The sequence below is a fragment of the Pollicipes pollicipes genome, unplaced genomic scaffold (assembly GCF_011947565.3).
Source record: "Pollicipes pollicipes isolate AB1234 unplaced genomic scaffold, Ppol_2.1 Scaffold_5724;HRSCAF=6776_pilon_pilon_pilon, whole genome shotgun sequence".
Classification (NCBI taxonomy): Eukaryota; Metazoa; Arthropoda; class Thecostraca; order Pollicipedomorpha; family Pollicipedidae; genus Pollicipes; species Pollicipes pollicipes.
The window spans coordinates 12,429,270-12,455,044 of NW_023596746.1; the positions used below are offsets into that span (position 1 = coordinate 12,429,270).

Genomic DNA, 25,775 nt, shown 5'->3' on the forward strand with positions numbered 1-25,775 from the left:
CGCATGTGAGCCATTTTATTGCAAAGCTGAAGACCAACAGCCTCGCGCCGGACCGATCGACTACCAAGGAGCAGTTAGTCGACCAACAAGAGACCAACATGGGACGTTGGGACTCGGCAGCTCCTGACAGGTGGTCGTGCTGAATATGATCACAGCTCCGGGCTAAGCGGCCGTGGTGAACATAATTACAGCTCCGGGCTAAGCGGCCGGGTGAATATGATTACAGCTCCGGGCTAAGCGGCCGTGGTGAATATAATTACAGCTCCGGGCTAAGCGGCCGTGGTGAACATAATTACAGCTCCGGGCTAAGCGGCCGGGGTGAATATGATTACAGCTCCGGGCTAAGCGGCAGTGGTGAATATAATTACAGCTCCGGGCTAAGCGGCTGTGGTGAATATGATTACAGCTCCGGGCTAAGCGGGCGTGGTAAATATAATCGCAGCTCCGGGCTAGGCAGCCATGGCAAATATAATCACAGATCCGGGCTAAGCGACCGTGGTGAACATGATTACAGCTCCGGGCTAAGCGGTCGTGGTGAATATGATTACAGCTCCGGGCTAAGCAGCCGTGGTGAATATGATTACAGCCCCGGGCTAAGCGGCCATGGTAAATATAATAACAGCTCCGAGCAAAGCAGCCGTGGTGAATATGATTACAGCTCCGGGCCAAGCGGCCATGGTGAATATGATAACAGCTTCGGGCTAAGCGGCCATGGTAAATATAATCACAGCTCCGGGCTAAGCGCCCGTGGTAAACATGATTACAGCTCCGGGCTAAGCAGCGGTGGTGCATATGATCACGCATGCACACTATATGTGTGATTATACCCTGTTAAAAAATATTAACCCGACGCAGCTTAGTTAACGTATATTTGGTTTACCGTAGTGGTCCAGATACTTATGCAATCATAGCATCTTGAAATGGTTGAGCGTACCAAAAGGTGTGTCTTGATTGAATATGGAGGATGTTGCAAAGTTCTCTCGTGATCTATTTGGTATCCCTTTGGTGTCCCTAGAAGTTCTCTTGCTATGCTCTTTTCTACAAGGTTGTTGTCATAGCTCTGTTTCTTACTGGGTGGCGAGACGGAGACTCATGTGTTTCCCCGCACGGGGTGACATGCTCCCAACGGTTCTGGAATTTAACAGCGCGAGTTGGTGTTACATGGAAAGAAACGTTGTAAGAACAGCGGTGTCCCTCTCCCGCCCCACCACCCCCAACTCACACGTAAGTATACTTTTCCTTGACATGGCCAGCATGAGTACCACGCGGCGGTATTCGGGTTGCGGCAGTCTTTTAGCTCATAACTTCACAGTCGAAGTCAAAACGCAAACAATATTTCCATCACGTGAATTTATCCTCTCATTTTAGCCCTTATTCCTTCTCCGCGTTCTCTCTTGGCTAAGGTCAGGTCATCCCAAGCAGTGTACATAGCTTCCTGCATCCCGATCACACTCAAGCGCTTGCAAACTGAGAACAAAACCAAATGCTCTTTACTGCAGCATCCAGCTTGTAATGCTGTCGGCTCCAGTGCGGGCAGGCATGTTTAATTCGCCAAGATCATTTACGTAACGGGAACCGATTTTTCAAACGTTCGGTAAGTGCCTACATTGTTCTCAGCCTACCCCTTATATGCGCCTAACGGTGCATCGCTGCCGCCCACCCTGGTCCGCTCTGACTCTGTTATTTTCCATCAACTTTTCTCGTTCGAAGAAAACCGGCCGTGCAGGCGCGCGGCGCTTTTCAGGGCGCTCCCACCTTGCTGCAGTGCTCTCCTGCAACGTGGGGTGACGTCAGCAGGGCACGGGTGGAGGCTGCTTATTTACAGAGCAAGATGAGCTGCTGGCCAGGCATGTGGCGGACGGCATCGGGCATGGTGTGGGGACGATACCGGGATAGCATGGAAACCAGTCAATAGCATGGAAAAACCAGTCAAAATAGCATGGAAACAATGGGATAGCATGCCCTTGCCTGCCATGCAACTGCGGGGCGGACTGCTCTGCTTCGCACTCCTAGTTTCCCCGACAGCTGACTGCAAACGCACACCAAGCCGTGAACCTGGCCATTTAGTGGTGCGACTTTGTTATAAGAAGGCGGAGTACCCGCAAGCCTGTTGAACGCTGGGCACAGCACTACTTGCGAATGCTAACTGAGGCGTTAGCTCACGACTCCTGGAGTTTGTGCGTATAAAGAGAGAGTGCATGGCTTCTTTAATTGTTGTTATCGACACAGAGATAGATGCCGTTAGAAACTGCGACATCATTCGTTAATGATGTCAACATCAGGCTGAAGACATGTATCTGGCACCTCGACGTCCCCAGCGTCGCTGCCACAGCGGTATCTGACACTCTGTTTATTGCTGATGTGCATACCGCCACAGGGCTGGGCCGGTTGGCGACCATCATTCTGTGATGGCATCTATGTCAGTCGGCACCCGGAGGGACAAAGGAATGAAGTCGCAGCCCCCCACCTTTCCAAACCCGGTCCAAAACGGTCGTATAATGCCAGGAGATTCCTGCGACCTTCTTTTAGAGGCTATGACCATTAGCACATGAGTGCGCTCCAGAGTCCTTCCCCAGCGGCGGCGGCGGCGCAGGTCGTCGGCCGGCGCCGGGCTGCGCCGCCGGTGAGGGCAAGACCAGCGCTGGCCCCGCCGTCCTGGGGGTCGACCCTCCCTGCAGCGGGCGCGCTCCGGCCCGTCCGAGCCGCCGGGGACGCGGCCGCCACCAGGCGCCGGCTTGGTTCGGCGAGACATTCAGTCCGTCTGAAGTGCACTGCAGCTGCCCGACAGGTGCACGGAGCACGGGGAAAGATCAGCTGCACTGCAAGTGTCCTGTGCCGAAGCAGGTGTCATTCAGGTTGCATTAAAAATGTTGCCAAGATGAAAAAGCGTTTCTTATAACGTTGCGCGATTTGGGAGATAGGATTTGGTGTGTAAAGTATGCATTCAGCGACGTCTGCTTTCTTGAATCTATATTCTAAACAAAGGCTCAGGAACTGGAGTCTGTGGATGCCGTGGTACTCCTCTTTTTGAAAATGCTGAGCATTTACCATGGCGGCGCATGGAGAGAATCTACTCCAAAACCGGTTTTGACAACCCATCTTTTCAAACATTCCTTGGCCTTCAATGCTCGCAGGTGTGCGATTGAAAATTTTGAGGCCGCTGTCAGGAATGCATCGAGGCTGACAGACTCTCGCAAGCATGTGCATATGCAACCAGTACGTCTGCTCTTGGCCATGCACAATGTCCGTCACTCGCTCCCCGTGCTTCAGCCACTCTCTCCATCAGCAATGGTCCTGTTTACTCGGGCTGACGTGGCTGCTGACGAAGATTGCTGGATGACCTCGGCTGTTTTTTGCTCTGCTTTCAGCCCAGGCTGCAAAGACGGCTTCAATCTAGCTCCAATACAGTAGCAGATTGTCGCTAACTAAGAAGGCGCCCGCGCTGCGCACTGCAGATAAATGCGGGTCGGGACCGAATTTTGCAGCTGAAGCTGGCGCCGAGCCACGATAGCGCTAAAACGCAGGGCTTTTCTGATTAATATGATTCATGCGTCAAATGCACATGCTCCATATTTCATGGAGTATGAATGGACGTGCACATAACAAAAGCGAAATGTTTATGAAATCAGCGTCTTGGTCATGGTATAATGCCACGTTATAAATTGTGGAGCGACTCTCAGCAGCAAGTCCGGAGCACTGGAGGTGCAGACCTGTGAGCGCCCAAGCTACGAAATCAGCCGGCAGGCATTGATGCAAGAATTCTGTCCCTCATTACGTAACGTAACGCGCCACTTCCCTCTCCCGTAGCGCAGCGTTCGCAGAAGTCCTCCCCTTCCCCCCGTCGCCGTGTTGGGCGGCGGCCAACGAGCCATTCTGCGGGGCCCGGGCGGCGCGGGAGCGATCGCCACACGCACCGCTCCCCGCCGTCTGACAGGGCTGCTACCGTAGGGCTACCGCTACTACCGCCGACAGCCGGCCGGCCGGCCCACGCCTGCCGCCCCGCCGCCGACTGCCGGCCGGCCGGGACCGCCCTGGCCTTGGCCCGTCGCTGGAACCGTCCGCGCTGCCGGCGCCGGCGTCCGTCACGTGCGCCGCAAAAAACGACGGCGGGTCGGTCTGCGCGCGCTGCGCCGGCGACAAAAAGCCGCGTCGGGAAGCGGAGAGCGCGAGTTCGTCTCCATCTATCTGGGGGTGGGGCCCGCCCGTGGGGGACGGCGCCGTAGATCCCGTGACCTCGGACACAGCACAGGCGTCTGGCGGGCCGGGGCCGGGCCGAGTTGGGGGTCGTTCACCGTCTGGAGGCCTCCCACGGTGGCGCAGGAGGCCCCTGGCGGCCGTGTGGGCGAACGGTGAGCCTTGCTTGGTCGGGAAGAGGGTGACCAGCCCGGTGCGGGCCTTCACGTGATCAGGAACCGGTGCACACTGAATCGGGCGCGGTGTCGCAAATACTTTGGTGACTCGTTTTGGCCGGGGAAAGGCGACGGTCGCCTTGGATGGTGGGCATTCGACTGGCTGCAGTGGTCTTCCGATGCAAGGGGGCCGAGATGGTGGTGGTAGTGCTGGTTGTGCACTCATTCAAACGCGGTGCGGGACGTTATCGATCGTTCTGTCGTATGTCGCGTCGAGTTGTTTGCAGTTCGTGCTTAAAGACGGTCGATATGCATCACAAACGGTAATTTAGTTTGCCGCACCGCCTTTCAATGGACAGTCCGCAGAAAATGGATGAATACTTAGAAAAGTCTTCGATATCTCGCGGATATGGAGCCGCAGTCAAAGACACACCAGCGCACCGACGCGTATAGCAGCCGTTGCAGTGGTTGCCCGGTGCGGATGGTAAGCTTTGTGATTGTAGATGAACGACCTCCAGCCAGCCAGACCAGCACTTGCATGGAATAAGTTGTCATTGAATTCCGATCAACCTTAACCAAAGTTTACGCTGACACGTGACAAGTGCTTCCACGGCATCGAGTATGCATTTTCAAATCCCTTTTAGTAATGTAAGACTGCTTGCGACTACGGCTTGCTGCATGTACGCTGCCTGTTCGTTAATTTGCATTATTCCCTCGGATATGCACTTAACCCGTGATGTAGCGTATCGACAAACCTCCTTGCAGCGGCCCGGCGTCATCAAACCTGCATATGGCAAGCCGGTGTCATCAGACCTCAGACCACCTGTGAAGCCTGCTTACCTCTTAGCTCATTACTGTCACCAGGACGCTCTGGGCACGCAGCTCACTTTGCTCCAAGGCCAACCTGATTGGGGGACATGTCCTCGCACTGCAGCATTCCTGCATCAGCGTCCTGTGTCGGGCGTGCTGCTATTGTACTGCTGATGATGATCTGTCGGCTCAAGACGTGCTCAGGTGCCACTTGCCTCCAGCAGATATGATCAATGTTTAAAGTGGATTGGAGATTCTGTGGCTTCATACGATGCGCCGGCCTTGCCGCAAAAGCACAGAAACGCCACAATAGTATGTGCTGAACAAAAGTGAGGTTCTCCCCCCCCCCCCCCCTCTCTCTCTCCCTCTCTCTCTCTCTCCCTCTCTCTTTCTCTCTCCCCCTCTCTCTTTCTCTCTCCCTTTCTCCATCTCTTTCTCTTTTTTCTCTCTCTTTCTCCCTCCCTCTCTCTTTCTCTCTCCCCATTTTTTCTCTCTTTCTCTCTCTCTCTCTCTCTCTCTCTCTCTCTCTCTCTCTCTCTCTCTCTCTCTCTCTCTCTCTCTCTCTCTCTCTCTTTTCCTCTCTTTTTCGTTCTCTTTCTTTCTCCCTCCCATTGCGTCAGCGGGTTGGGGAGAGGGCCCTCCGTGTGGGTACCGTTTCCGCGGCATCCCTCCCCCCTTCACGTCCACCGGATTGTAAGTCGGACGAGGAATGCGAGGAGACGGGGTGAGGACAATGGCCCACCAGCAGCCGGTTCCGCCATCTCCCAGACTCGCAGAGGCGTGGGCAGGAGTAGTGCGTGCGATGGAGCACCACAGATAGTTTAATGATCCATTTCGTAACAGACGTTTAATTAGCAACGGTTTGCAGGCGCCTTAACACGCTAACGAATTCACGATTTCCTGCTACAATTGTTTTTGAATTTACGCAGATTGCCCGAAAAGGCGAGCCATCTATAAACAGCAAATTACTACTTTTACTACTCTTACCATCGTGAACAAGATAACTACTGACGCTTCCAGCAAGCACCACCTGTCTGCATTGTGCCTGCCCACTTGTTCAGCGCCAGCATCCCTGCGTAGCGCGAAGTCTTCAGGCCCGGTGTCCGGCAGCGAGCGCCGGAGTAGGGACAGAACTGAGAGATGGCGCGCGCTCCGTGACCGGCCGGTGAGCCAGACGACGCCCAGTCGGCGCCGCCGCCGGCCCGGCCAGACACTACCCTCTCGGCGCCCGCCGCCCGCCCAGTTTTACGGCCGGCTGGCCTGCCCGCCGGCTAGCAGACCGGCCCCGCCACCGGCTATGGCCCGAGTTTGATCGCGAGCAGTGTTCACGCTCAGACCAGAGCGGCGGAGATGAGGCGCGCGCCAGCGCTGCAGACCGTGCGGAGTGGGGCGCGTCCTCCGGCTCCCCTGCGGTCGACCCCTGACCCGGCCGGTCACGGCACCCCCAGACGGTGCGCTCGTCAAGCTGGTGGGAGCGATCGCGTCGCCCAGTCCATAAGTCCACCGCCGTCGGCTCTGATCAATCACAATGCCAGTGGGTTTCGTAAGGCGGCTCCAGCTGCTGGATCCTTTGTTTTCCGTCGTGCTCACTTTACTCATGGCATGCAGCCGCATCAGCCGTAGAGGTGCACAATACAAGACGCACACGTGTCAAAACACATAATACAAGATAATAAACACATAATACAACACATAATACACGTGTCGTAAACGACGACCCGTACAGACAAGCAGCAGCCGACGGTGGTGGTCACACGCGGCATCGCCAGCTGCATCGAGGCACTCAGATGGGGGCAGACCGCCGTCGACCGGCGCTCCGTCATGCGCGGCAGTTTCGCGCCGGGATAGCATCTAAAATATGAGGCGTAAGTGCATGCGCCGGTCCTACGTGGCTTGTTATTCAGCTTTACGGTCAATCCCAGGCGGGGAAAGTCGGCTGAGCAAGAAGTCATCATTCGGCCGTTACATCTGCGGGAGGACATGAGAAACCGGCTGCGTTGCAGGGCTGCAGCAAACGAGGCGCGCTCGCCCGTCTGATGATCTGTGTGCAGAGGTGCAATTAGCTTTGATGACTGCTGCACCGGAGATCACCGGCTGGCCGGTGTAACACGCCGAAGTGAGCCGGGCTGCGTGGGTGCACCAGACTGGGACGGGTGACGTGGGTGCTGAGGCGAAGGCGGGCCAAGTGCGTGCCCCAGACTGAGACAGTTACAATGCTTGCCTCAGACTGAGACGAAGAAATACGAGCGGAGCTCCAGGTACCTATTGTGGACTGTTCGTGCGGCGGATTTTCTGCAGCTGGGCGTTCGCTTTCTTTCAACATTGCCCGAACCCCGAAACGGGCAGCGAGCGCGACTTGAGCTGTAGTCAGGTCCACATGAGTGGAAACGATTCTACCGGCTCTTATGAGAAATGAACTTGATTATAAATAGCGATTCGAGTCGATTGTTGATTCAAGAAAGTTGCCATGACCGATTCCAGCTTAAGTTTAAAATCAGGCAACATATAGAGTGATTTTGAATGGCATGAGCGTGGTTCGTTCCCATACAGAAATATACCATACGTTGAAGGCTCGGAAACTGGTTATACCCAATAAAATGAACTGCAAAAAGTCTTTCAACTTTGTAAATCATCTGCACCCACAATGCATTATCAAAAATATTGCGTGTCTGCTTCTGTGTGTTTAGCACATCTGCATGCTCTGACGCACCAAGTATTCTTGCGAAAATTGCAAATTTGTGGCATGACCTTAAAGATGCATTCTGTAAATATTTACCTTGCTCCCAATCATTACAAGCTGTAAAGATTTATGGCATGAAACATTTTTCGTTTTGTGGAAATATTTGTTTCAGCTTTGGTTTCTGTTCGTTTTTACTGGGTTATGCGCGCAACATAAGCACGGAAATATTTCCCTAAACCCTGTGGAATAAAATTTTGGAGCTTAATCAATCACTGCAACCAGCTGTTCTTGAATTTTTGAAAGCACGTATCATTTGATACTGATTTAAGCCAACTTGACGTTGATTCGACTGACTCCAGCCGCAATAATCAAATTAAATCTGATTATAAATCCCAGCAAAAGATGGTTCAAATAAAGCCTAGATTCAAGTAAATTTGGGCAATTCTGGATTTGCTTCTAAATTTGAATTGAATTAATCAAAACCTGCGCGGTGACAACTAGTAAGCAGCTGCACACTGGTAAACAGGAAGTTTAATTGTAGGCAACTAGTAAGCAGCTGCACACTGGTCAACAGGAAGTTTAATTGTAGGGGTGGTAAAAGTGTACTTTTGTCGCCGACCGGATTTTTGCAGGCAAAATTGTCCCCAGCAGCGTAACGCGACACCACGTGAAATATAATGGTAGAATGATGGTTAAGTCTATGCACAGTAGCGCTATCTGGAATGGGCCTTTCACTGAAACCATCTTTTTTAGCGCAATTTTCCATGTCATGCACACAGCCAAGGCGCTGATCTATACAATGTTCTGCAACTAATGTCAGGATAGCTGCTCCTGTTAGGATTGTAGGTGCACCGACCCTAGACTATGGGATAGCCCAATCACAGCAGCAGTCTTCTTCCACTCTCGGGCCCTTGCGAGTACTGTAGGACGACCGGCGGCGGCGGTGGGCGGAAAACGACGATTTCGTAGACCGCACGCGCAGGGCTGACCCTGTTACATTAGCGAAGCCTACGGATAAGACTTCTGCCAATGTTCTCGATTGTACTACCATTGCAAAAAAGTGAGAAATGCATTTCTTATGCTCCATGTGTTTGTCCCTGCAAAGCTAAATAGTTTCATTTTCACATCTACATTCACACAGGAAAATTTGGCCTTAGACTTGGTCTAGTAGGGTCAATTTACAACATGAGACTTCTCACCAATCACGAGATCTCGTTGATGACAATTCACTGCGTTTTTTTGCCACGAAGTTCTTTGTTTCTTATTTTGCAAACAGCAGGTTTGCTGTTTGTTGTCGACCCCCCCCCCCCTCTTCCAATCAATCTGCGTTATAAAGATAGGCTAATCAGGGTAAGAACTAAGATTGTTGGTTACAGATATTTCTTTGTCATTTTACTTACACTTGAGTACAAATCTGCATCTCAGATAATGAAAAAATCAGCTGGTACAGCAGAGTGACACATTTTGCTACCAACATCCATACATGAATAGAAATGCAATCAACAAGCCAAACTTGCTCTCTTAGCACGTCACTAAATTCCCATGTTGGGCTGGGCCCCCTCAGTGCTGGGCCCCCACACGACACTTCTAGCTGGAAAATTACAAAAAGATAAGATAAATAATCTAACTATTACGCAAAAAATCTTCCCTGGGCTTTATTCACTTACCATGATCATTATACTGCTCAAATAATTCATTTTGAACTAAAACTAATGCATTCAGAACAGATATTGGCTGTTATCAAAACAAAGCAGATGTGCTGACAACCACATTTCGGGGAGAGGATGTATATATATATATATATATATATATATATATATATATATATATATAACACGTTATAAGATTGCCACGTTTAAAAAACATTCCGAAGCACACAACGTTAATTAAACGCCGAAAGTTGTTTAGTACATAAAGACCAATCGGTCATGATTCCATATGGCTCAAGTCAGAAATTAACATGTTTTCACCAAAGTAGTTAAATTTTAGTGCGCACAGAACGGTCCTGGATGACCCAGGCGGCAGCGGCGCCGTCCAATCAGAGCGCTCTTAGCCGGCCTCGGCTCGGCACGCCGGTCGGCTCTGTGAACACCGCTCGCGGAGACGAGCGGCGTGCCGGGCGCGTAGCCCGCGGGTGAATGGCCGCCAGTAGGCAGCGAATAGAGAGCCCGTGCACCAGTCGTGGACGCCGGCGCAAGGGACGGCTGCGCGCGTCGGCACGGACCTCCGACGCGGCCCTCAACGATTCCGATACGACACGAGCGCACGTGGTGCTGAGCCGCCACCATGTTAGGAGTGTTCGGCACCCTCAAGCAGTTTGTGAAGGTCCGGGATGTCTCAAACGACTGTCCGGTGTTCCGCGTGCACTACCAGTTCACCACGGCACTGCTGACGCTCTTCATTCTGATCCTCACCGCCACCCAGTTCATCGGCAACCCGATCGACTGCATCAATGACGGCGAAATCAGCGCCCACATCATCAACTCCTACTGCTGGATCATGTCCACGTTCACCATGCCCGACGCCTTCTACAGGTGAGCCTGCGGGGAGACAGCTTTTGCGGAAAAGGTCTCGGTTCTTGGAGGGGATGATCTGTTCAGGGGTTGGAAAGTTTTTGTCAGTGATGAAGGTTTGCCATGACGGTTGACATGACAGATGACGGATGATGGTTATTCGCGTTCCATATGACGTTAACAGCCACTCTGCTCCCCTGGTTTTCTGTCGGTACGTGATCGAGAAAGTGAGACGTGTATATGATTCTGAGCACCCCGAACAAACCGGCAGTGTCCAGAAGATGTTGGACCTGAGCATTTGCGGTTTGGACTGCTGATGTCCTTGAAATATTAGTATATAGGTGATAAATGTTAAAGCCGGTTTCTTGCAGTGCTGTTGGAGAACGGTGCCTACTCATCTACCACAACCTATAATCAGAAACGTGTTTGTTGTCTGGATAAATGTTATCCGTGTTTAACCAATGGACTTTCGTTAATGCATCGCATAGGCTGTCCTTTCTGAGCTTTGCCGCGCCCGATCCATTAACCATTGGATAATGGATAATAATAGGCTGTAAACTTGTCTCCGCTACATTCCGAATGCAATATAAAACTGCGTCCCGCCTACTGACTGGTGAGCTAAATGTTTTCGAAGCAGGATATTTATGCTGATGCAGACTTGGATGTTGAAGTGTGCATTGCTAATGCGACACATGCTGGTAATTTATGATGATAATATATGACGCTGCGTTTAACGAATTAACAGACATTTCATAGATTCGTCTTGTGTTAATGTCTAGATTACACACATGTTTCGGGCATGCACAAGACAAATAATCTTTGAGGGGTTATAGGATGGTTATAAAGGAAGTCTTAGGGTTTTGTTAAGCTTGGATTAGAGAGCTTCTCGGCCAAAAATGATCATTGGATAGGGGATGACAGAAAGTGAATATTGGAGCACAACTGCATGTTTGTGGGGGTTCATTCGCCGATACCCAACCCGCACAAGAACTCGACCCCTATGCGTGGTACGCGCTCAAGGCGCGGACGGGGATTCCACCATGGGCACTTACGCCACTCATGGCTTGTGCATGCTGCTCGCCGCGATCTACAAGGGTGTCGTGAGGATGCAGGATAAATCGAATATGAACAAAAAGAAGGGAGGATGGAAGTACAGGTACATGCTCAACGACTCGGCATGTGTTCCATGGATGTAATACATGTGCCAAACTTCACATTGCTTGAGAGCTATGGCAACTAAGTTACCAAAGTTGTTCGGGCATTGCTGGGCACTTGGAGTTTGGGGCCGCGTTTGCCGTGGAGCCGCCGCGCTGCATACCGTGGCGCCATCTCTGGTCGGGGAAGCAAAGTCGCCCCGCCCCCGCCTGCCCCCGCGCCGCCGCCGCCGCCGCCGGCGCCGCCGCCGCTCAATAGATTTGCCCCAGTCGAGCCCCTTTGTTCTCGTCCCCTCCCGAGCCCCCATAGGAACGCGCGTCTTCCTCGCGTACTCATAGGCGCCCCACCAGTGACCATGCGTCGCAGTTTCCTCGGGAATCCTGGCGACTTCGTCGAAGCACAGGCCGGTATCCGAGAATTTCATGTCCAGGGAAACCATGCCCGTCTTCGCGGAGCGACCTCCATCGCCCGTCTCTGACCCCCTGCCCCAGGCAAGCACGGGACGCCGGCTTGAATGGCGTCCGGCGTTGGGAGAGACCCGACCCGCTGACCTTGGAGCGGCCCGGCAACCGGCGCCGGTTGTTTACGCCAATGACTGTCGCCTCTGCAGGGCTGCAGCAGTCAGCGGCGGGGCGGCTCCCTCTAGCGGTGGAGCGAACGTCATGCACGCTGCCGGGTCACGCAGTCGTGTCAACAGCTTGCTTGCTGGCATGTCCAAGTGACTGCGTTAGGGACGCAGATGACTGCATTAGGGACGCGAATGACTGCATTAGGGATACAGATGCCTTTTTTAACCACGATTGACCAGCAGCGCTGTTGCGCCCCAAAGCCAAATTCGGGCGTGATCGCATGCTTTGCTAGTGTTGCGTAGCGCCGACTGCCAGCGTCTGCTCGCTGCCCTGTGCTCCATGGTCCGGCGACTCAGGTGATGCAGGCAGTTAACACAGAGAGCCGCGCACAACGGGCTGGCCTGAGCCGGTCGGCCTGAAGAACAGGGTCGTTCGGTGCAGGACGGGCTTCTGTGTTGACGACGGAAGTTGGGCGTGCGCAGGCCTGGTCTCAAATGACACCGGCGTTTGCAGCCAGGCGCTGAGCACGCCTTGTCAGCGCGTGAGCTCGCATAGACCGATGCCATTCGCCAGAAACCGACCGCACCAAATGCCTGGACATCCGATGCCGGGTCATGGCTCTCACCAAGGCCGTCCAGGGGTCACACTGTCCGCCTGCCCTGCTCGCCCACTTCAATGCTCTTATCCACAAATCAAGGGGCTGAAATTCAGTGGTTCATGACGAAGAGAACAAGTAAGCAAGCTGCATTGTTCTTGTCGTCATTTTTTAATGTTCCTCAAGGATGAATGGATGAGGCTTTACATAATACGATGTTATGAGGACGTTTCAAGTCTAGCTCCGAGCTAATTTTTTTCTCGAAAGTAGGTCTTTATCAATCGGCGTCCATGCATCAATCAACACAATTGACATTGAAAATGATCACTTTTTTAAACAAAGAACCCTGCTCAGTCGGGATTACCGCTCCATCTCGCCTGTAGTCTCGCCTGAGTGTGGACTGCCCAGCCAACTGACTGCCCAACTGACCGACCAACTGACTGCCCAAATAGCCGCCCAACTGACCACCCAACTGACATCTGACTGCGCGCCCGGCCGACCCCCTCACTGCCGGCACGACTGAACCTCGCGTCACGTTTCAGGCAGGTGGGCGACGAGGTGGCCCACCCCGGCGTGGGCAACGTCGGCTCGGCCTGGAACGATGAAGAGGCCACCAAGTACTACACCTACTACCAGTGGGTCGTGTTCGTACTGGCATTCATGGCCATCCTCTGCTACGCGCCCAAGTTCATCTGGGATGCCATGGAGAACAACATCATGGTCACCGTCGTGATGGGCCTCAACTGGGGCCTCAAGTCGGAGGACGAGATCTGCAAGAAGAAGAACACGCTGGTGGACTACATGTTACGACACATCCGAGTGAGTGGTGACGCTGCGGCTCCCGACGCCGTACAACGTGACATTTTGTGGCTTATGCGCTGGCAGATGGGTAGAAAACATTTGGGGCACTCATGCGCTTATATGACGAAGATTCAAAATTCGTTTCAGTGCATAAATGTCTTGCCACCTCTTAATGGTACTGGCGGCATCAGACCCATATCGCAATGATGGTGATATATTTCTGTAAAGCTGTCTTAAAATATGCTGTAAAATCAAGTTTCAGTTAATTTCGTTTTACGGTCTGATCTTAACCAAGACGTTGAAGCCTGTGTTTTGTATATTTATCACGCAATTAAAACATACCTCTGGGTGATGTCAGCAGGCACTTACCGCTTTGATGTTACATAGGAGGTGGCGCGGATGCACCAACAGGCGGACCTGTTGTATTTAGTTATGTAAAGCATGCTCCTTATTTACCACATTCATTATTACGTGCACCGTTTCCTTTGGCACCATTCGCAGTTGAAATTTGTATTTCATCAGCTAGATATCACACGATTTTGCCATTGCCTCATATATGTTAGATGTCAAGTAGGTGCTCAGTATTCACTCCGTAGTGACAGCTCCCGCCTCTCGCAGTGACCGCCCCCACCCCTCTCTATCTGCCCGCAGTCACACGACATGTACGCGTACCGCTACTTCTTCTGCGAGCTGCTCTGCCTGGTAAACGTCATCGGCCAGATGTACCTGATGGACGCCTTCTTCGACGGCGAGTTCTTCACCTACGGCTCGCGCCTGATGAACTTCTCGGAGATGCCCCAGGAGGAGCGCGTAGACCCCATGGTGAGGACGGTGCCCCAGAGGCAGGCGGACCCGGCGTCGATCACCTCAGACCTAGTGTGGGGATGACATTGGCGGCAGGTCACGGGGTGTGTCGATTATGTCATCGGCTTAGATGGTTCGAGCGATCAGTGCCAAAACTTGTCAGTAACTGGATTTGTATTGACCAGGTTGCCTCGACTGAAAGAGTGCGCCTTGAATTTCCCTGGGAAGGGCACAGTTGCAATCCTTATGTATTCCTTCCTTGTTGCGAATCAGAAAAACTGACGAACCTGTCGCGATGTTCGCGACCGGTAACACACACGCGGCTCAGGCTATGGCCCGCCGCGACCCCATCCATCGGGACCGTGGTCCAGCGGGCACCGGTGGTTCCGCCGGCCCACATCGCCACCACATCCATCACCGTCCCTCGACGCTCTGCCCTCTGACGGCCGATGGCGGTGGCGGGGCGTTTGTTGACGCTCGACGGCTGGGCGTCTGCGGCTCTGGCGACGGCAGACCGGCCGGCCGGGGCCGAGCCCAGCGGCCGGGCGTGGCCTACATTAGGCGCCGGCCGAGTGCTGACAGCTCGGTGGACGCGTTTATCTGCGGAGGGATGAGTGATAATGGCAGTACGCGCCCTGGACGATGTCACAGGACCGTCCTAACGAGGCGGTGCGAGGAGACGTAACTGACGGGGCCGTGCACGACATGTGTGGCGACCTTCGTCAGAGCCCGCTCCACTGTTCCAAGCCATCATTAGCGCGCCTCAGACTGTAAAATTGGTGCATCTTTCTGCTCGCCGCGTCCGCCGCGATGACCGCTGTTGGCATGCGAACGTGCTCATCCGCGTGCCGGTGGTTGCGAGGTGCTCATCAACGGATGCAAGGCCTTTGCTGAATAGCGACTGACCAGCACCACCTTTCTCTGTCCATCCCAAGAGAATCTGATTTGCCGTCATGCTCCGATCCGCGTTGCAGCGACATTATCATTTTTTGTAGACTTTGATTTGTCGACATCACCCTGTTTCCGGGAGGGAACATTTCTCGCAGCGTTTTGTGTAGCTCTCACTGTCGTGGTGGAAGCTTGCCTGGACGCCACAGGGCAGACACCCGGCATAGATGAGGGCCACTTCTCGAGCCATCAGCCGGCGTGCACGGGTCACCACATGCGTACGTCAACTGAGCCGAGCCCCCTGTTGGCAGGTGTACGTGTTCCCGCGCTTGACCAAGTGCGTGTTCCACAAGTTCGGACCCTCGGGTACGATCACCCGCCACGACTCGCTCTGCGTGCTCGCGCTCAACATCGTCAACGAGAAGGCGTTCATCTTCGTCTGGTTCTGGTACATCATCCTGGCCACCATGCTGAGCGTGGTGCTGCTGCTGCGCATCATCATGATCTTCGTGCCGAAGGTGCGGCCGGCCCTGATCCACATGAAGAACCGCATGGTGCCGCGCGACGCCATCGAAGTCATCTGCAAGAAGAGCTCGCTCGGTGACTGGTGGCTGCTTTACATGCTCTGCTTCAACCTCGACCCGTTCGTCTACAAGGACGTCATCGCAGAGCTCAGCAAGAAGATCGAAACGGCCGAGAGCAACGCGCCGCCGAGCAAGACGTCGATGGTCTGAGGACGCCCGCCGGGTGACACCCAGACGGCGCTAGCCTCTCCTCGGCGCCCGCGGCCGGCCGCCGGCGCAGCGCGTGACCACGTCTTCGCCCCGACGAAAACGTGGTCATGTCTCGGCGGGCGGGCGGGCGGGCGCCGACACTAGCGCCGCGCGGCGGTGACTGAGATTACTATATCACGTGCTGGAGTATAGGTGACGCTGGGGCGCGGAGGTGCGCCGTTGCGGCGCGGCCGCCGGGCGTGGGGCTCGGAGCCTCCTGAGCACGAGACAACGCAGCCGCCAGTGCCTTTCAGCTCAGCGACCGATCGCCGATGCATTGCATGGCTGAAGTCGTGCGAGGACGTGAACCATTTACGCTGCCTTTTGGGGACCAATAACGTCGAGTAACGCGCGGCTCAAGACGATTCCTTTGTACGATTTTTACGGCGTTTTTTTACAACCGAGCTTCCCCCGTGGTGAAAAGAGTGCGGAGGTGCGCGAGCTGATGTGACTGTGCCAGCCTGTTACTTCTAAGAGACGCGTCGCGAAGCAGTGGCCGCAGCTTTGCGGCCGCCGAGTCAACTGTCTGGCGCACGCTGAATGGATCTCGAGCCACTGCAGAAATCTCGGAGAGTGATTCTCGAACAGCGCAACGTTCAAGTCTTCCATGCTATTTTGAAATTCCTGATTCCGCCTTCCAGTGTACCATACTGTGAGAAACCCGGTTTTTGTTGAGATGCGTGCAGCCATGTAAGAAGCATTCGGGGTGGCCTGTATTTTTGTACTGACTCCACCACCATGCCGTAGCAGGTAACAGGTAATAAAGTCTGCTGTGATTACCATGTGTCGTGCGTGTCCAGAACGGCGCGAAAGACAGTGAAGATATCCGGTATGATAATGCTGGCCGGCATGGTGGTACTTGTAATGACAAGCGCACACATGGACCCTGAAATGAAACGCCCCTATTCCTGATTGTAAATAGGCGCATCGGTTAGTATATATTAAAATGATTTGCCAGAAGCTCTTGCAGCTAAAATTTTTATTGAAATATAAAATTTCAGAACATACGGCAACCTTGTTAATCAAGCATACTGAGTGGGTTTTTAGTCCGTGATAATACATCACGACTCCTTGAAAAAAAAATTATTCAAAACCCTAACGTACGATTAACATTTTTCTCCAATAAACATATGCTCCAGAAGGGAATAACCCTGTTCTTTTTTGTAATTTCATCAGATGCTAAGAACTTAACGCATAGCAGCTTTGCATGCTTTCAAGAAAGTGACTGGACGCGGTGCTGGAAAAGGGATGTTGAGACAGTCAACAGTTATGGAGATTACTGCTCTATCAAACTGAGGTAGGAGGAAGCTTCTGTCTTAAACACAGCTGCTGTTGCAGCCTGGCAAGCCATGGATACTAGACCTGACTCGGCATGCTCTTCATCCTTGAAAAAGGACTGGAGGCGTCGAACAGGCCAAAAATGGACAGGTTTCGTCATGGCAGAGCCCTGATAAGTTCATGTTGCAAGTGTATATCTGGGACTCTTACTCAGCTACCAAAACCAGGGCTCAGGGTCTCCGATATTTTTGTTCGGTACCAGCATAGCTTGGTGTCTGAAAGCATGAGCCTCCATGACAAATACTGCAACAAACACCGTCAAAGACATGCAAATTTTCGAACTGCCGTAACCATATGTCGGCACGCTTTTCAGCCTGCATTATGTTAACAGGTCAGTCGGACTGATGACCGAAGATCTGTGATTTATGGTGAGCTCACGACGCTCCCTGATTTGGCCAACCACAATACATGCGAGTCATTTCAGTATTAAATCAGAAGCGTGGGGTAATTTCTTTGCATCGAACTCCAGCGTCCCCCATCCCGTCTCCGACTAACGTTCGGCGCACACGTTGTGCAGCCATTCTTTCCACAGTGTCAGCAGACCCACACGCGTGTGATGCCGGGATTACCCTGCGCTGGTTTCTCTCTCCGAACTCAGAAAAAGTAAGACGATGACCAGCGTGATGCGGCCCCGGCACAAGCCGCTAGGCGTGGCGCCTCTCCCGTCAGAGGCAGAATATTTCACAGTGCATACGCCGCGGCGGGGGGCGGCGGGGGGGGGGGGGAGGAGAGAGGAGTTTGGTCACTTTCGCCGAGGTCATAGGCGCGGTGGTCTATCTGGCCGCTGGAAGCATTTCCCGTGCCTGGCATGCATGCAAGCTGAGCTATTCACGGCAAGGATCTGCTTGACCAATGCACGTCTCTGATGGTGCGCCTGCCTCGCATGGCCTCCTCACCACCTTTCCCGTGCCCTCGGTCGGCCTGGCCAGCAGGCGCGGGCGCTCCCCATGTCACAGAGTAGGACTCAGGTCCTGAGTCATCGCGCCTCGCCAAACTCGTTGTGGCGCTAGTTTTAGTCGCATTTTCTCTAGAGGCGAATAACAAAATTACACACGCCACACAAACGCTACGGCGAACTGCTGAGCATGCAAAATTAATCAGCACTTGACGTGCATACTCAGAAAGCGATAATAAACAAGCAGATAACAGATGCAAGCTAAATACTATCTGCGGTCGCTCTCAGCAGAGCGACAAATCCTTTTTACAGGAATGGAGAAAAGACGCTGATCTTGGTCACCGATTTGAAACTTTCAGCTTCACAGATTCCAAAGTCTATATTTCTTGCTAATTTTGCTGGTTAATGTCGATGTAATTTATTAAAACACCCCATCAGGATAAGCGCTATGTTTTTTTCTGTTCGTTCCCGTGGACCAACAGCGAGACCGTTCGGAGCTTCTCTTTGTGCTTTTGAAAAGCAAGTGGCAGTGAGCGCCAGCAAGCCCTGGTAGCATCTTGCCTGGATGCTGCACGGACCTTGTAGAGGCATGAGGCGGGATCCGCCGCCTGACACCGCGTTGCCGGTTGTCATGGGAACCCGACGGCCGTGCCGACCCAGCTGCTCCTCTGCTTCACGTCCTGAGAGTCGGGTTGTCGACTGGAGCTCGGTGAAGCGTATCCGGCGTAGCGAGAACAGCACTGGGATGCCATTCAGCTGTAAAGTGGCAAGTGTACCAGCTCACGGCAAGTTCACGTGAACTGTCAAAACGTTCACGTCAGAATGCAGACATACATTGTTGTGAGCTGGTACATGCACCAGGTCGCCACCATACATGGTTATTTTCTCACGGAGATGCAGAAAGCGGGGAGTGGTCGAGAACCACGGACTAGGGTCAGCGGTAGGTCTTTGGCGAACAAGGTGTAGTGGAACAGCGTGCCGAAGAGACGGCTTACTTGTTGGTCACCCATGCTATCGCCAGCATCTCGAGCTCGACGACAGCGTCTCTGCTCTCAGTGCCAGTCAGGAATCTTCATTGGTTCTGGATCAGCTTCTATTCCGCTCCATATTGCTGCGTAGTGGCGTACCAGGGACCCGCTCGCGGCGAGGCGTCTGTCTGCAACACTGTTGGTGACGGGGGAGGAATACCCCGGAACCGGTGGAGAAACGACTGCTTTTGTGACCTAGGCAAAGGCACTTTCGTGCTAAGGTGTCCACGACCACTCATTCTTCGGCCTGAGAAGAGCGTGCAATGACTCTGCGACGTCCGATATCTATGGTGAAAATTCGCTCAGCTGTCCAACCAGTCCCAGAAAGCTTCGAAGATCTGCGATGTGTTTGGTTCGGAAACGATGCAATGGCTTCCACCTTCTGGTTGACCGCGCGAATCCTTTAGACTCAGCTTGTACCCACAGAATTCAACCCCCAGGTCAGCGAACTCCACCTTGGCAGGACTCAGCGTGACACCGTGTTCATCACACCTCTCCAGGATCGTCCACGCATGGTCTAGATGAGGGATGTAGTCGTCATCACGCGCAAGAATGTCATCCACGATTTTGCAAGGGCGTGGTACACCGTCCAGAGTCTGGTCTCCTCGTCGGCCGTACTCGTCGCCACTGGTGAGCAGTCCCTGGGGAGCCCGTTTGTGCTGGTACCGTTTCCAGGGCGTGATGAATGCTGTAAGATGCTGATCTTCATGTGCGATGGACTTCTGGCAGTACCCAATCTTGGCGTCAAATTTGGAGATAAGTCTTCTTTGCTTGTAGCAGGCAGGGCGTCGCGCGGTGTGCAGACGGGATGAGGCACTCTTCTGACGAACGTGGTCAACTTGGTCAAGTCACAACAGATGCGAGCATCTTCAGAGGTCTTCCTTGGAACAACCACCACGGGATGACACCACTCTGTAGGCTCATGCACAGAGACGATGATTGACTTGGTGCCGAGGTCGTCCAGCTGCCGTTTTACCTTATCTCGCCACCGCAACGGCATTTCGCTAGCAGCAGTCGGCGTGGATGTCTTCGCTTCTTCCCGGAGCTGTATTTTCATTGGTCCGCCTGCCATCTCGCGGAGTGTGGATGTGCCAGACACATGCGGAACGCTGCCTTCATCTGCGCAGATGACCTACCCACAGCTGCGGCGACCAGCCGCCCATGCCCTAGCATGGCGTCGGCTCACCCGGCCTGTCGCTGTGCCTGGCCGTGGATTTCGCTGATCAGTCGCCGGCGTTGACCTGTGGATTCTTCAGCTTCCACAGCGCCACAGCGCCACAGCACCACAACGTCCACAGCGGACTGCAACGCTGTGCACTGATGATGTCAGGCGACGTCACCTGTTGCGGTCCTAGAACACAAGCAGCGTTACTTGTTCCCCAGTGATATTCGTGGGCAGCGCCACCTACGGTCCGCCGCTGTTGGATGGCTGTGTCGGATGCTGCTGCCGTTCCGGAGATGGAGACAATCGTCGATGCGCTGAGAGCAGGGGCATGAGTAGAGGGTCCTCCGTCGGCTGGTGGCCAGGGCTGAATTTCAGGTGGGCGTCTCCTTCTTGAACTTGCACGTATGCAACCTGCTTTGGGAAGCACGCCGAGAGGATACACAGCTCCATGGAATGAAACCATGATAGGAGAACCGCGCGATTGCCTTCGATGACAATGCCAGCTGCGCCTGCTTGCTGACCATTGCCAAGAACGGCACTGAAAGTCCCGAGGCAGTGGAGTCGTTTGCCGTCAGCAGAGAGTGCCCTTTCCTTTGCTGGGGCAAGGTCGCATAGGACGAGCAATTGCATGTCCAGGACCGCGAACTGTGGGCTCAGCTCCGGTGTCGGGGGTCCATGGCTGACGGCCACTGCCGATGAGATGCTCGACGATGGCGTGCATCTGCGGTATCTTACGAGACGTGGGGTCTGACGATGATGCATCAGGCATCGTGATACGATGCTGCATATGATCGCGCCGATAATGCTCACCTCTGCGCCGCATCGCCACGACACCCGGTGACTACTGACATTTGACTTGATGACAGCTAGATGAACCTCCACTTTTGCAGACCACCGCTAGGTGGCCAATGCACACCGAAGTCTTGACACCTGCCTGAGTGGCCGGCTGGATACCCTTCGCTTGGGTGGTGGTGGCGGAGGAGGGTTAATTGGACCCCCTGAGATCTCGGGAACTAAGAAAGCTAGATACACCAAATGTGCATGGTGTGTTGACCTGTACGTGAACTCACTTGGGTCAAAGTTTCAGGTTCCTAGGTCATGACCTTCGGGTGAAAAAGGTCAAACAAGGTCAAATTCCAGGTTGGTCTCCAAAGTGGCTCCAGAACCTAGATAACCGTTTCCAAGCAGAAGGTCACATGCTCATTGCTCATGCTCAAGCATTCATGCTCAAGTTCAGCGACCTTGATTGACCTTTTGAAGGTCATGGTGACCAAAATCATACAAGACTGCCCCGAGTTTTGCACTTAAATAAGCGACAAAGATTATGCTGGGCAGTATGCTCTTAAAAACAAAATGTTGCCTTAGGTCATTTCAGTTTAATGACCTATTCTGACCTCTAAGAAGTCCATGGAAGATGTATTATGTGGTTCCTGCTATCAATAAATTCGAAATGAGCCCCAGAAACTACCCCCATACAACAAGCTCTAGAGTAATAAAACAGGTTGTTTTTGACCTTGGTCTGACCCTCATACCTGACCTTAGGTCAAAATAGCGCGTTCATTCAGCCGCTGTGTTGCCTAAGAAAGCATCTCAGAGATGTATGGCTTCGTCTGACACTCCGTTGTTGCATCAGATTGAACAATTCCCTAGAAATTGACTTCGCTGAAACCATGGTCTTATTTTGACCTGGCATAGGTCAGCGACCTTACAAGGTACATCTAAATTTTTAATGTCAGACGGTCCGGTATTCAATTGTTAACATCTATGCAAAATTTGGCGCGGCTTCGCCACGTCGTTCGGGAACCATTCGGAAAAAAGCCTCCAGGGCGGGGGAAGGTCAGTTTGAACCCTCCCCCACACCCGAGCGCGTATTAACAGATGCCATCTCGAGCCCGACAGCCAGTCAGATTCATGCGACATGCGTCGCTACAGAAAGAACTGTTTTTCGTTGGTGGCACCCCGATTCCGTGGGCCGTAGAGACGCGGGTGATTGACATGGCTGGGCCTTCCAATTCGTCATACCTTCACCTTGCTTTTTCACGCGCGCCACAGGTGCGGCACTGATTGTATTTCTCGATGGCGATTTGATAGGGATGGTGAAATAAATGCTCACTAGATGTTGACCTGACCGGTGCAGCCGTCACCACTGATGTCATTCTAGACAATATTGGTTGGTCCTTACGTAAAGAGAGAAACATAATTCTGGATTTCCGCGATTTCTTTTGCTGTCACAAGAACCTGGGGAAATGGTCAATGACTTCCCGATCACAGTCAAAAAGATTCATAACTTTTTAAAATTCTTGTGACCGTTGCCAAGACGACCAGCGATGTGATAAACTTAACGAGGGCCCTCCAAACTGATGGGCTCCTATGTTTCAGCACAGGCACACAGTCAGAGCCTTGGCAGGCGAGGGACACAGGGTTTACAAAGGTGCACGCCAATAGTATACCTCCAGTTCAAAAGCCACCAAATATTGCTTATTTGTTTTGAGGGTATGCTTGTAATGCGTGTTTTATTTTATCTTTTGTAACTGAAATAGAAGCCAGAATCTACCGTGAGATCAGTTCTGCCTAAATTTTACAGTCGTCGTGAACCGATAGAACACAGAAGCTTTGTCAGAATCTTACCTGAGCTGTTTAGAGATATCAAGGACCCGTGAATGTAGATCGGAATGGATCGACAGTTTCTATTAACATGACCAAGCCATGTTTGTCTAAAAATGTTCAACAATCCGTTGGAATTTATTTGTGATGCGAATTATATAACGTAGTTATGAGCATGCGCACTCAAAAGACGCAGCAAAAAGCTCGATGCCAGGCCTTGCTGTCTTTTCAGGCGGCGCAGCGTTGGCGCCGCGGCTAACACTGACCCGTGTCCATCGGGTAGGTAGAAATGATGGCACATTTGACAGAAGTACCTTTTAGCGGATTAGGACCTCAAACCGTAGATTTAAAAGGTAGCCAGACGTATATTTTACCTGCGCGATTTTTAGAGTGATGAATTGAACGGATTGGCCTTAAGACATCACGAAGTGGTGCTGAAATTTGATGATAGAACTGGAAAGGTAAAAATAATATATTACTTTTCGTGTTGGTGTAGCTGTTGATCTGTCCAGAAGAAAACTTCAAAGCTTTAAAAAGCAAAGCTGGTATGCCCGGCCATACCGTTGGACGGTACAAATGAATTTTCTAAGACATCCAAAAGTATTATTCCACGACGGTTACGCTCGCGCGCACGACACCCGCCGCCTGGTCTTACTTGTAATGGCCAACACCGTTCGGTTTTACGGAAACTGCAACCCAATTATCACTGTCCTTGCTTCCAAGATTGGGGATGCGCAGGCTTTAGCCTTTTGATGATTTCTTTCACTAGTTGACTCTGCAGGAGAATAAACGTTCCCATTTGGCTGGCATTGGAGTGCCCAGGTACTGCGGGTCGGGGCCCCTGAATACAACCTCCGGCCGGCCTTTCGGGCCCTTCGGGCCCCCAAATCGAGCGCTGGATTGTGGGTCTCGAGTGGCCTTTTGGGTCCTTGGACGCTTAGGAAGGGGGGGGGGGAGGCACGTGCCCCTGTATCCTGTCGCTATGTCTACGCTTCTGTTCCAGAAGCAGTTGCAGAAACCGATTCTAAAGCTTCCAAATGCTACCAAACCATCACAATATCGATGACAGAAAAAACTTTGGTTATGCTACCGACATGCTGTGCAGGTGGGTTTGCCAACATGAGTCCTCTCCCGACAAGTCATAGCTCATTATGACCTAAGGTGGGGCACATCTCTATCCCCATTCTAAGCCTAAGATGGGATCCTCCCCTCTCATGCCTTTCCAGGCCTGAGAGGGAATATCATCAGTCTCAAAGTAAAAACTGATCTTTTCCTGACTTGACCTGTGTCTTTTCTCGGCATGAAAAATGACACTTCCCAGACCCAACGTGAGCTTTTTCTGAGTTGAATCAAACGTGGGCCCATCCCGGTACCTCTTCGGCGCATGAAATGTTTATTTTATCAGCCTAAAATGGATGGTCCACTACTTAATAAGGGCCCACTTGAGTCTACCATGATCCTCTCCAGATCTGAGAGGACCATGTCCGAATCAGCCATGGGCCCTATCCTAACCAAAAAAAAAACAACGAAAAAACGAAAAAACGGACCGTTTCTGAGTTTGTGATGAGGCTTTGCTGGTAAGGGATAGGTCATCTCCAGACCTAAACTTACATGGGCGTTTCTTATCTGGATATTGACTCTTTTCAAACCTGGGGCGAGCCCATCATACGTCGAAGGCGGGGCGCAGACCGGCGGGGGGGGGGGAGGGGGAGAAGACCGGGGTCACAAGTGTTTCCCTTCTGGTCGAGACCGATGCTTGGGCTCTTCGGGACCGACCATCAAGGGACCCGACTGCGACTAAAGTTGAAAGGTTGACCAGAAGCTGTATCAGAGGATCCCGGCCCGCAAATGTCCACCAGAAGGCCTCTTGCGCTGACTGGGGACCCTAGGGGGCAATGAGGGTCCGCCAGTCGATCCGCGGCCACAAATTTCGAACAGACTGCCATGTGGCGGCCTAGGGCACATTTCCGAAACGGAGACCACCCTGGGGCCCACGACTGTCAGTCCAAGGACCCTTTGCATTGGTCGGTGTCTCTGGGACAATGTGGGATCGCTGTGTTAGTCAGAGGAGGCACAGTACACCTAAGAGGCGACTCTGGGTCTATCAGCTGTTGGCCCTTGTGTTGGTAAACTATCCTTTAGCGTCAATGAGGCCCCTGCATCGATCCGGGACCAACTGCTGCGGTCTGCGGACCTTTCGCGTCAGGGCCCTTCCCTGACCCCAAAAGTGAGAAAGACCTTTTCCGAGCCTAAAGTTCTCCGTTTCTCAGCCTGTACTGGGTTCCTAACTGACATGAGGCAAGCCGTTTGAGATTATGCCGGACCCTTTCCAGTTTTGAGAGAGTCTCTCTGAGACTATGATGGGCCCCTTTCTCGACTCTGGACGGGCCCTTGTCGAGCTTGTTATGAGGCATTTCCAGACGAGAAAGGGTCCCATACTGTTTGAAAGTGACTTAAGTGTTTTTCCGTCTTAAAATGGGTACTTTCCAGCCTAAAATGGGTCTTTCGTGGACACGAAACGATTCACATTGAGCTTAAAATGGGCCTTTTCCGTACCAGACATGGGCCCTCTACGCTTGCTGTGGTAACACAGTAAGCGAGCACTACGACGTACCCGATGTCCCCTTCTGGGCAGCCTAAACTTATGGGGGGGGGGGGGCAAAAAGATACGTTTTCCCCCGCCTTAAGAGTGGACGGGGACAGTTTGCCTCCGTTGCCCTATCCCCTTCCCTATATCCCCATATATCCCCTTCCCCATCACCACATTCCACATATATATCCCCACTTTCCCACATTCAACCACCGGTT

At 52.7% G+C, this 25,775-nt stretch overlaps 1 protein-coding gene across 1 annotated transcript; it reads left to right on the forward strand.

The window, feature by feature from the left end:
* Window positions 1–9,995: 9,995 nt before the first annotated feature.
* On the forward strand, window positions 9,996–16,721 carry LOC119102549 (innexin inx1). The gene is made up of 4 exons (XM_037225939.1): window positions 9,996–10,373; window positions 13,214–13,490; window positions 14,124–14,294; window positions 15,476–16,721. Exons 1-4 carry the CDS (start codon window positions 10,126–10,128, stop codon window positions 15,896–15,898), a joined length of 1,119 nt encoding a protein of 372 aa, XP_037081834.1. The 5' UTR covers window positions 9,996–10,125; the 3' UTR covers window positions 15,899–16,721.
* The last annotated feature ends 9,054 nt before the right edge of the window (window positions 16,722–25,775 follow it).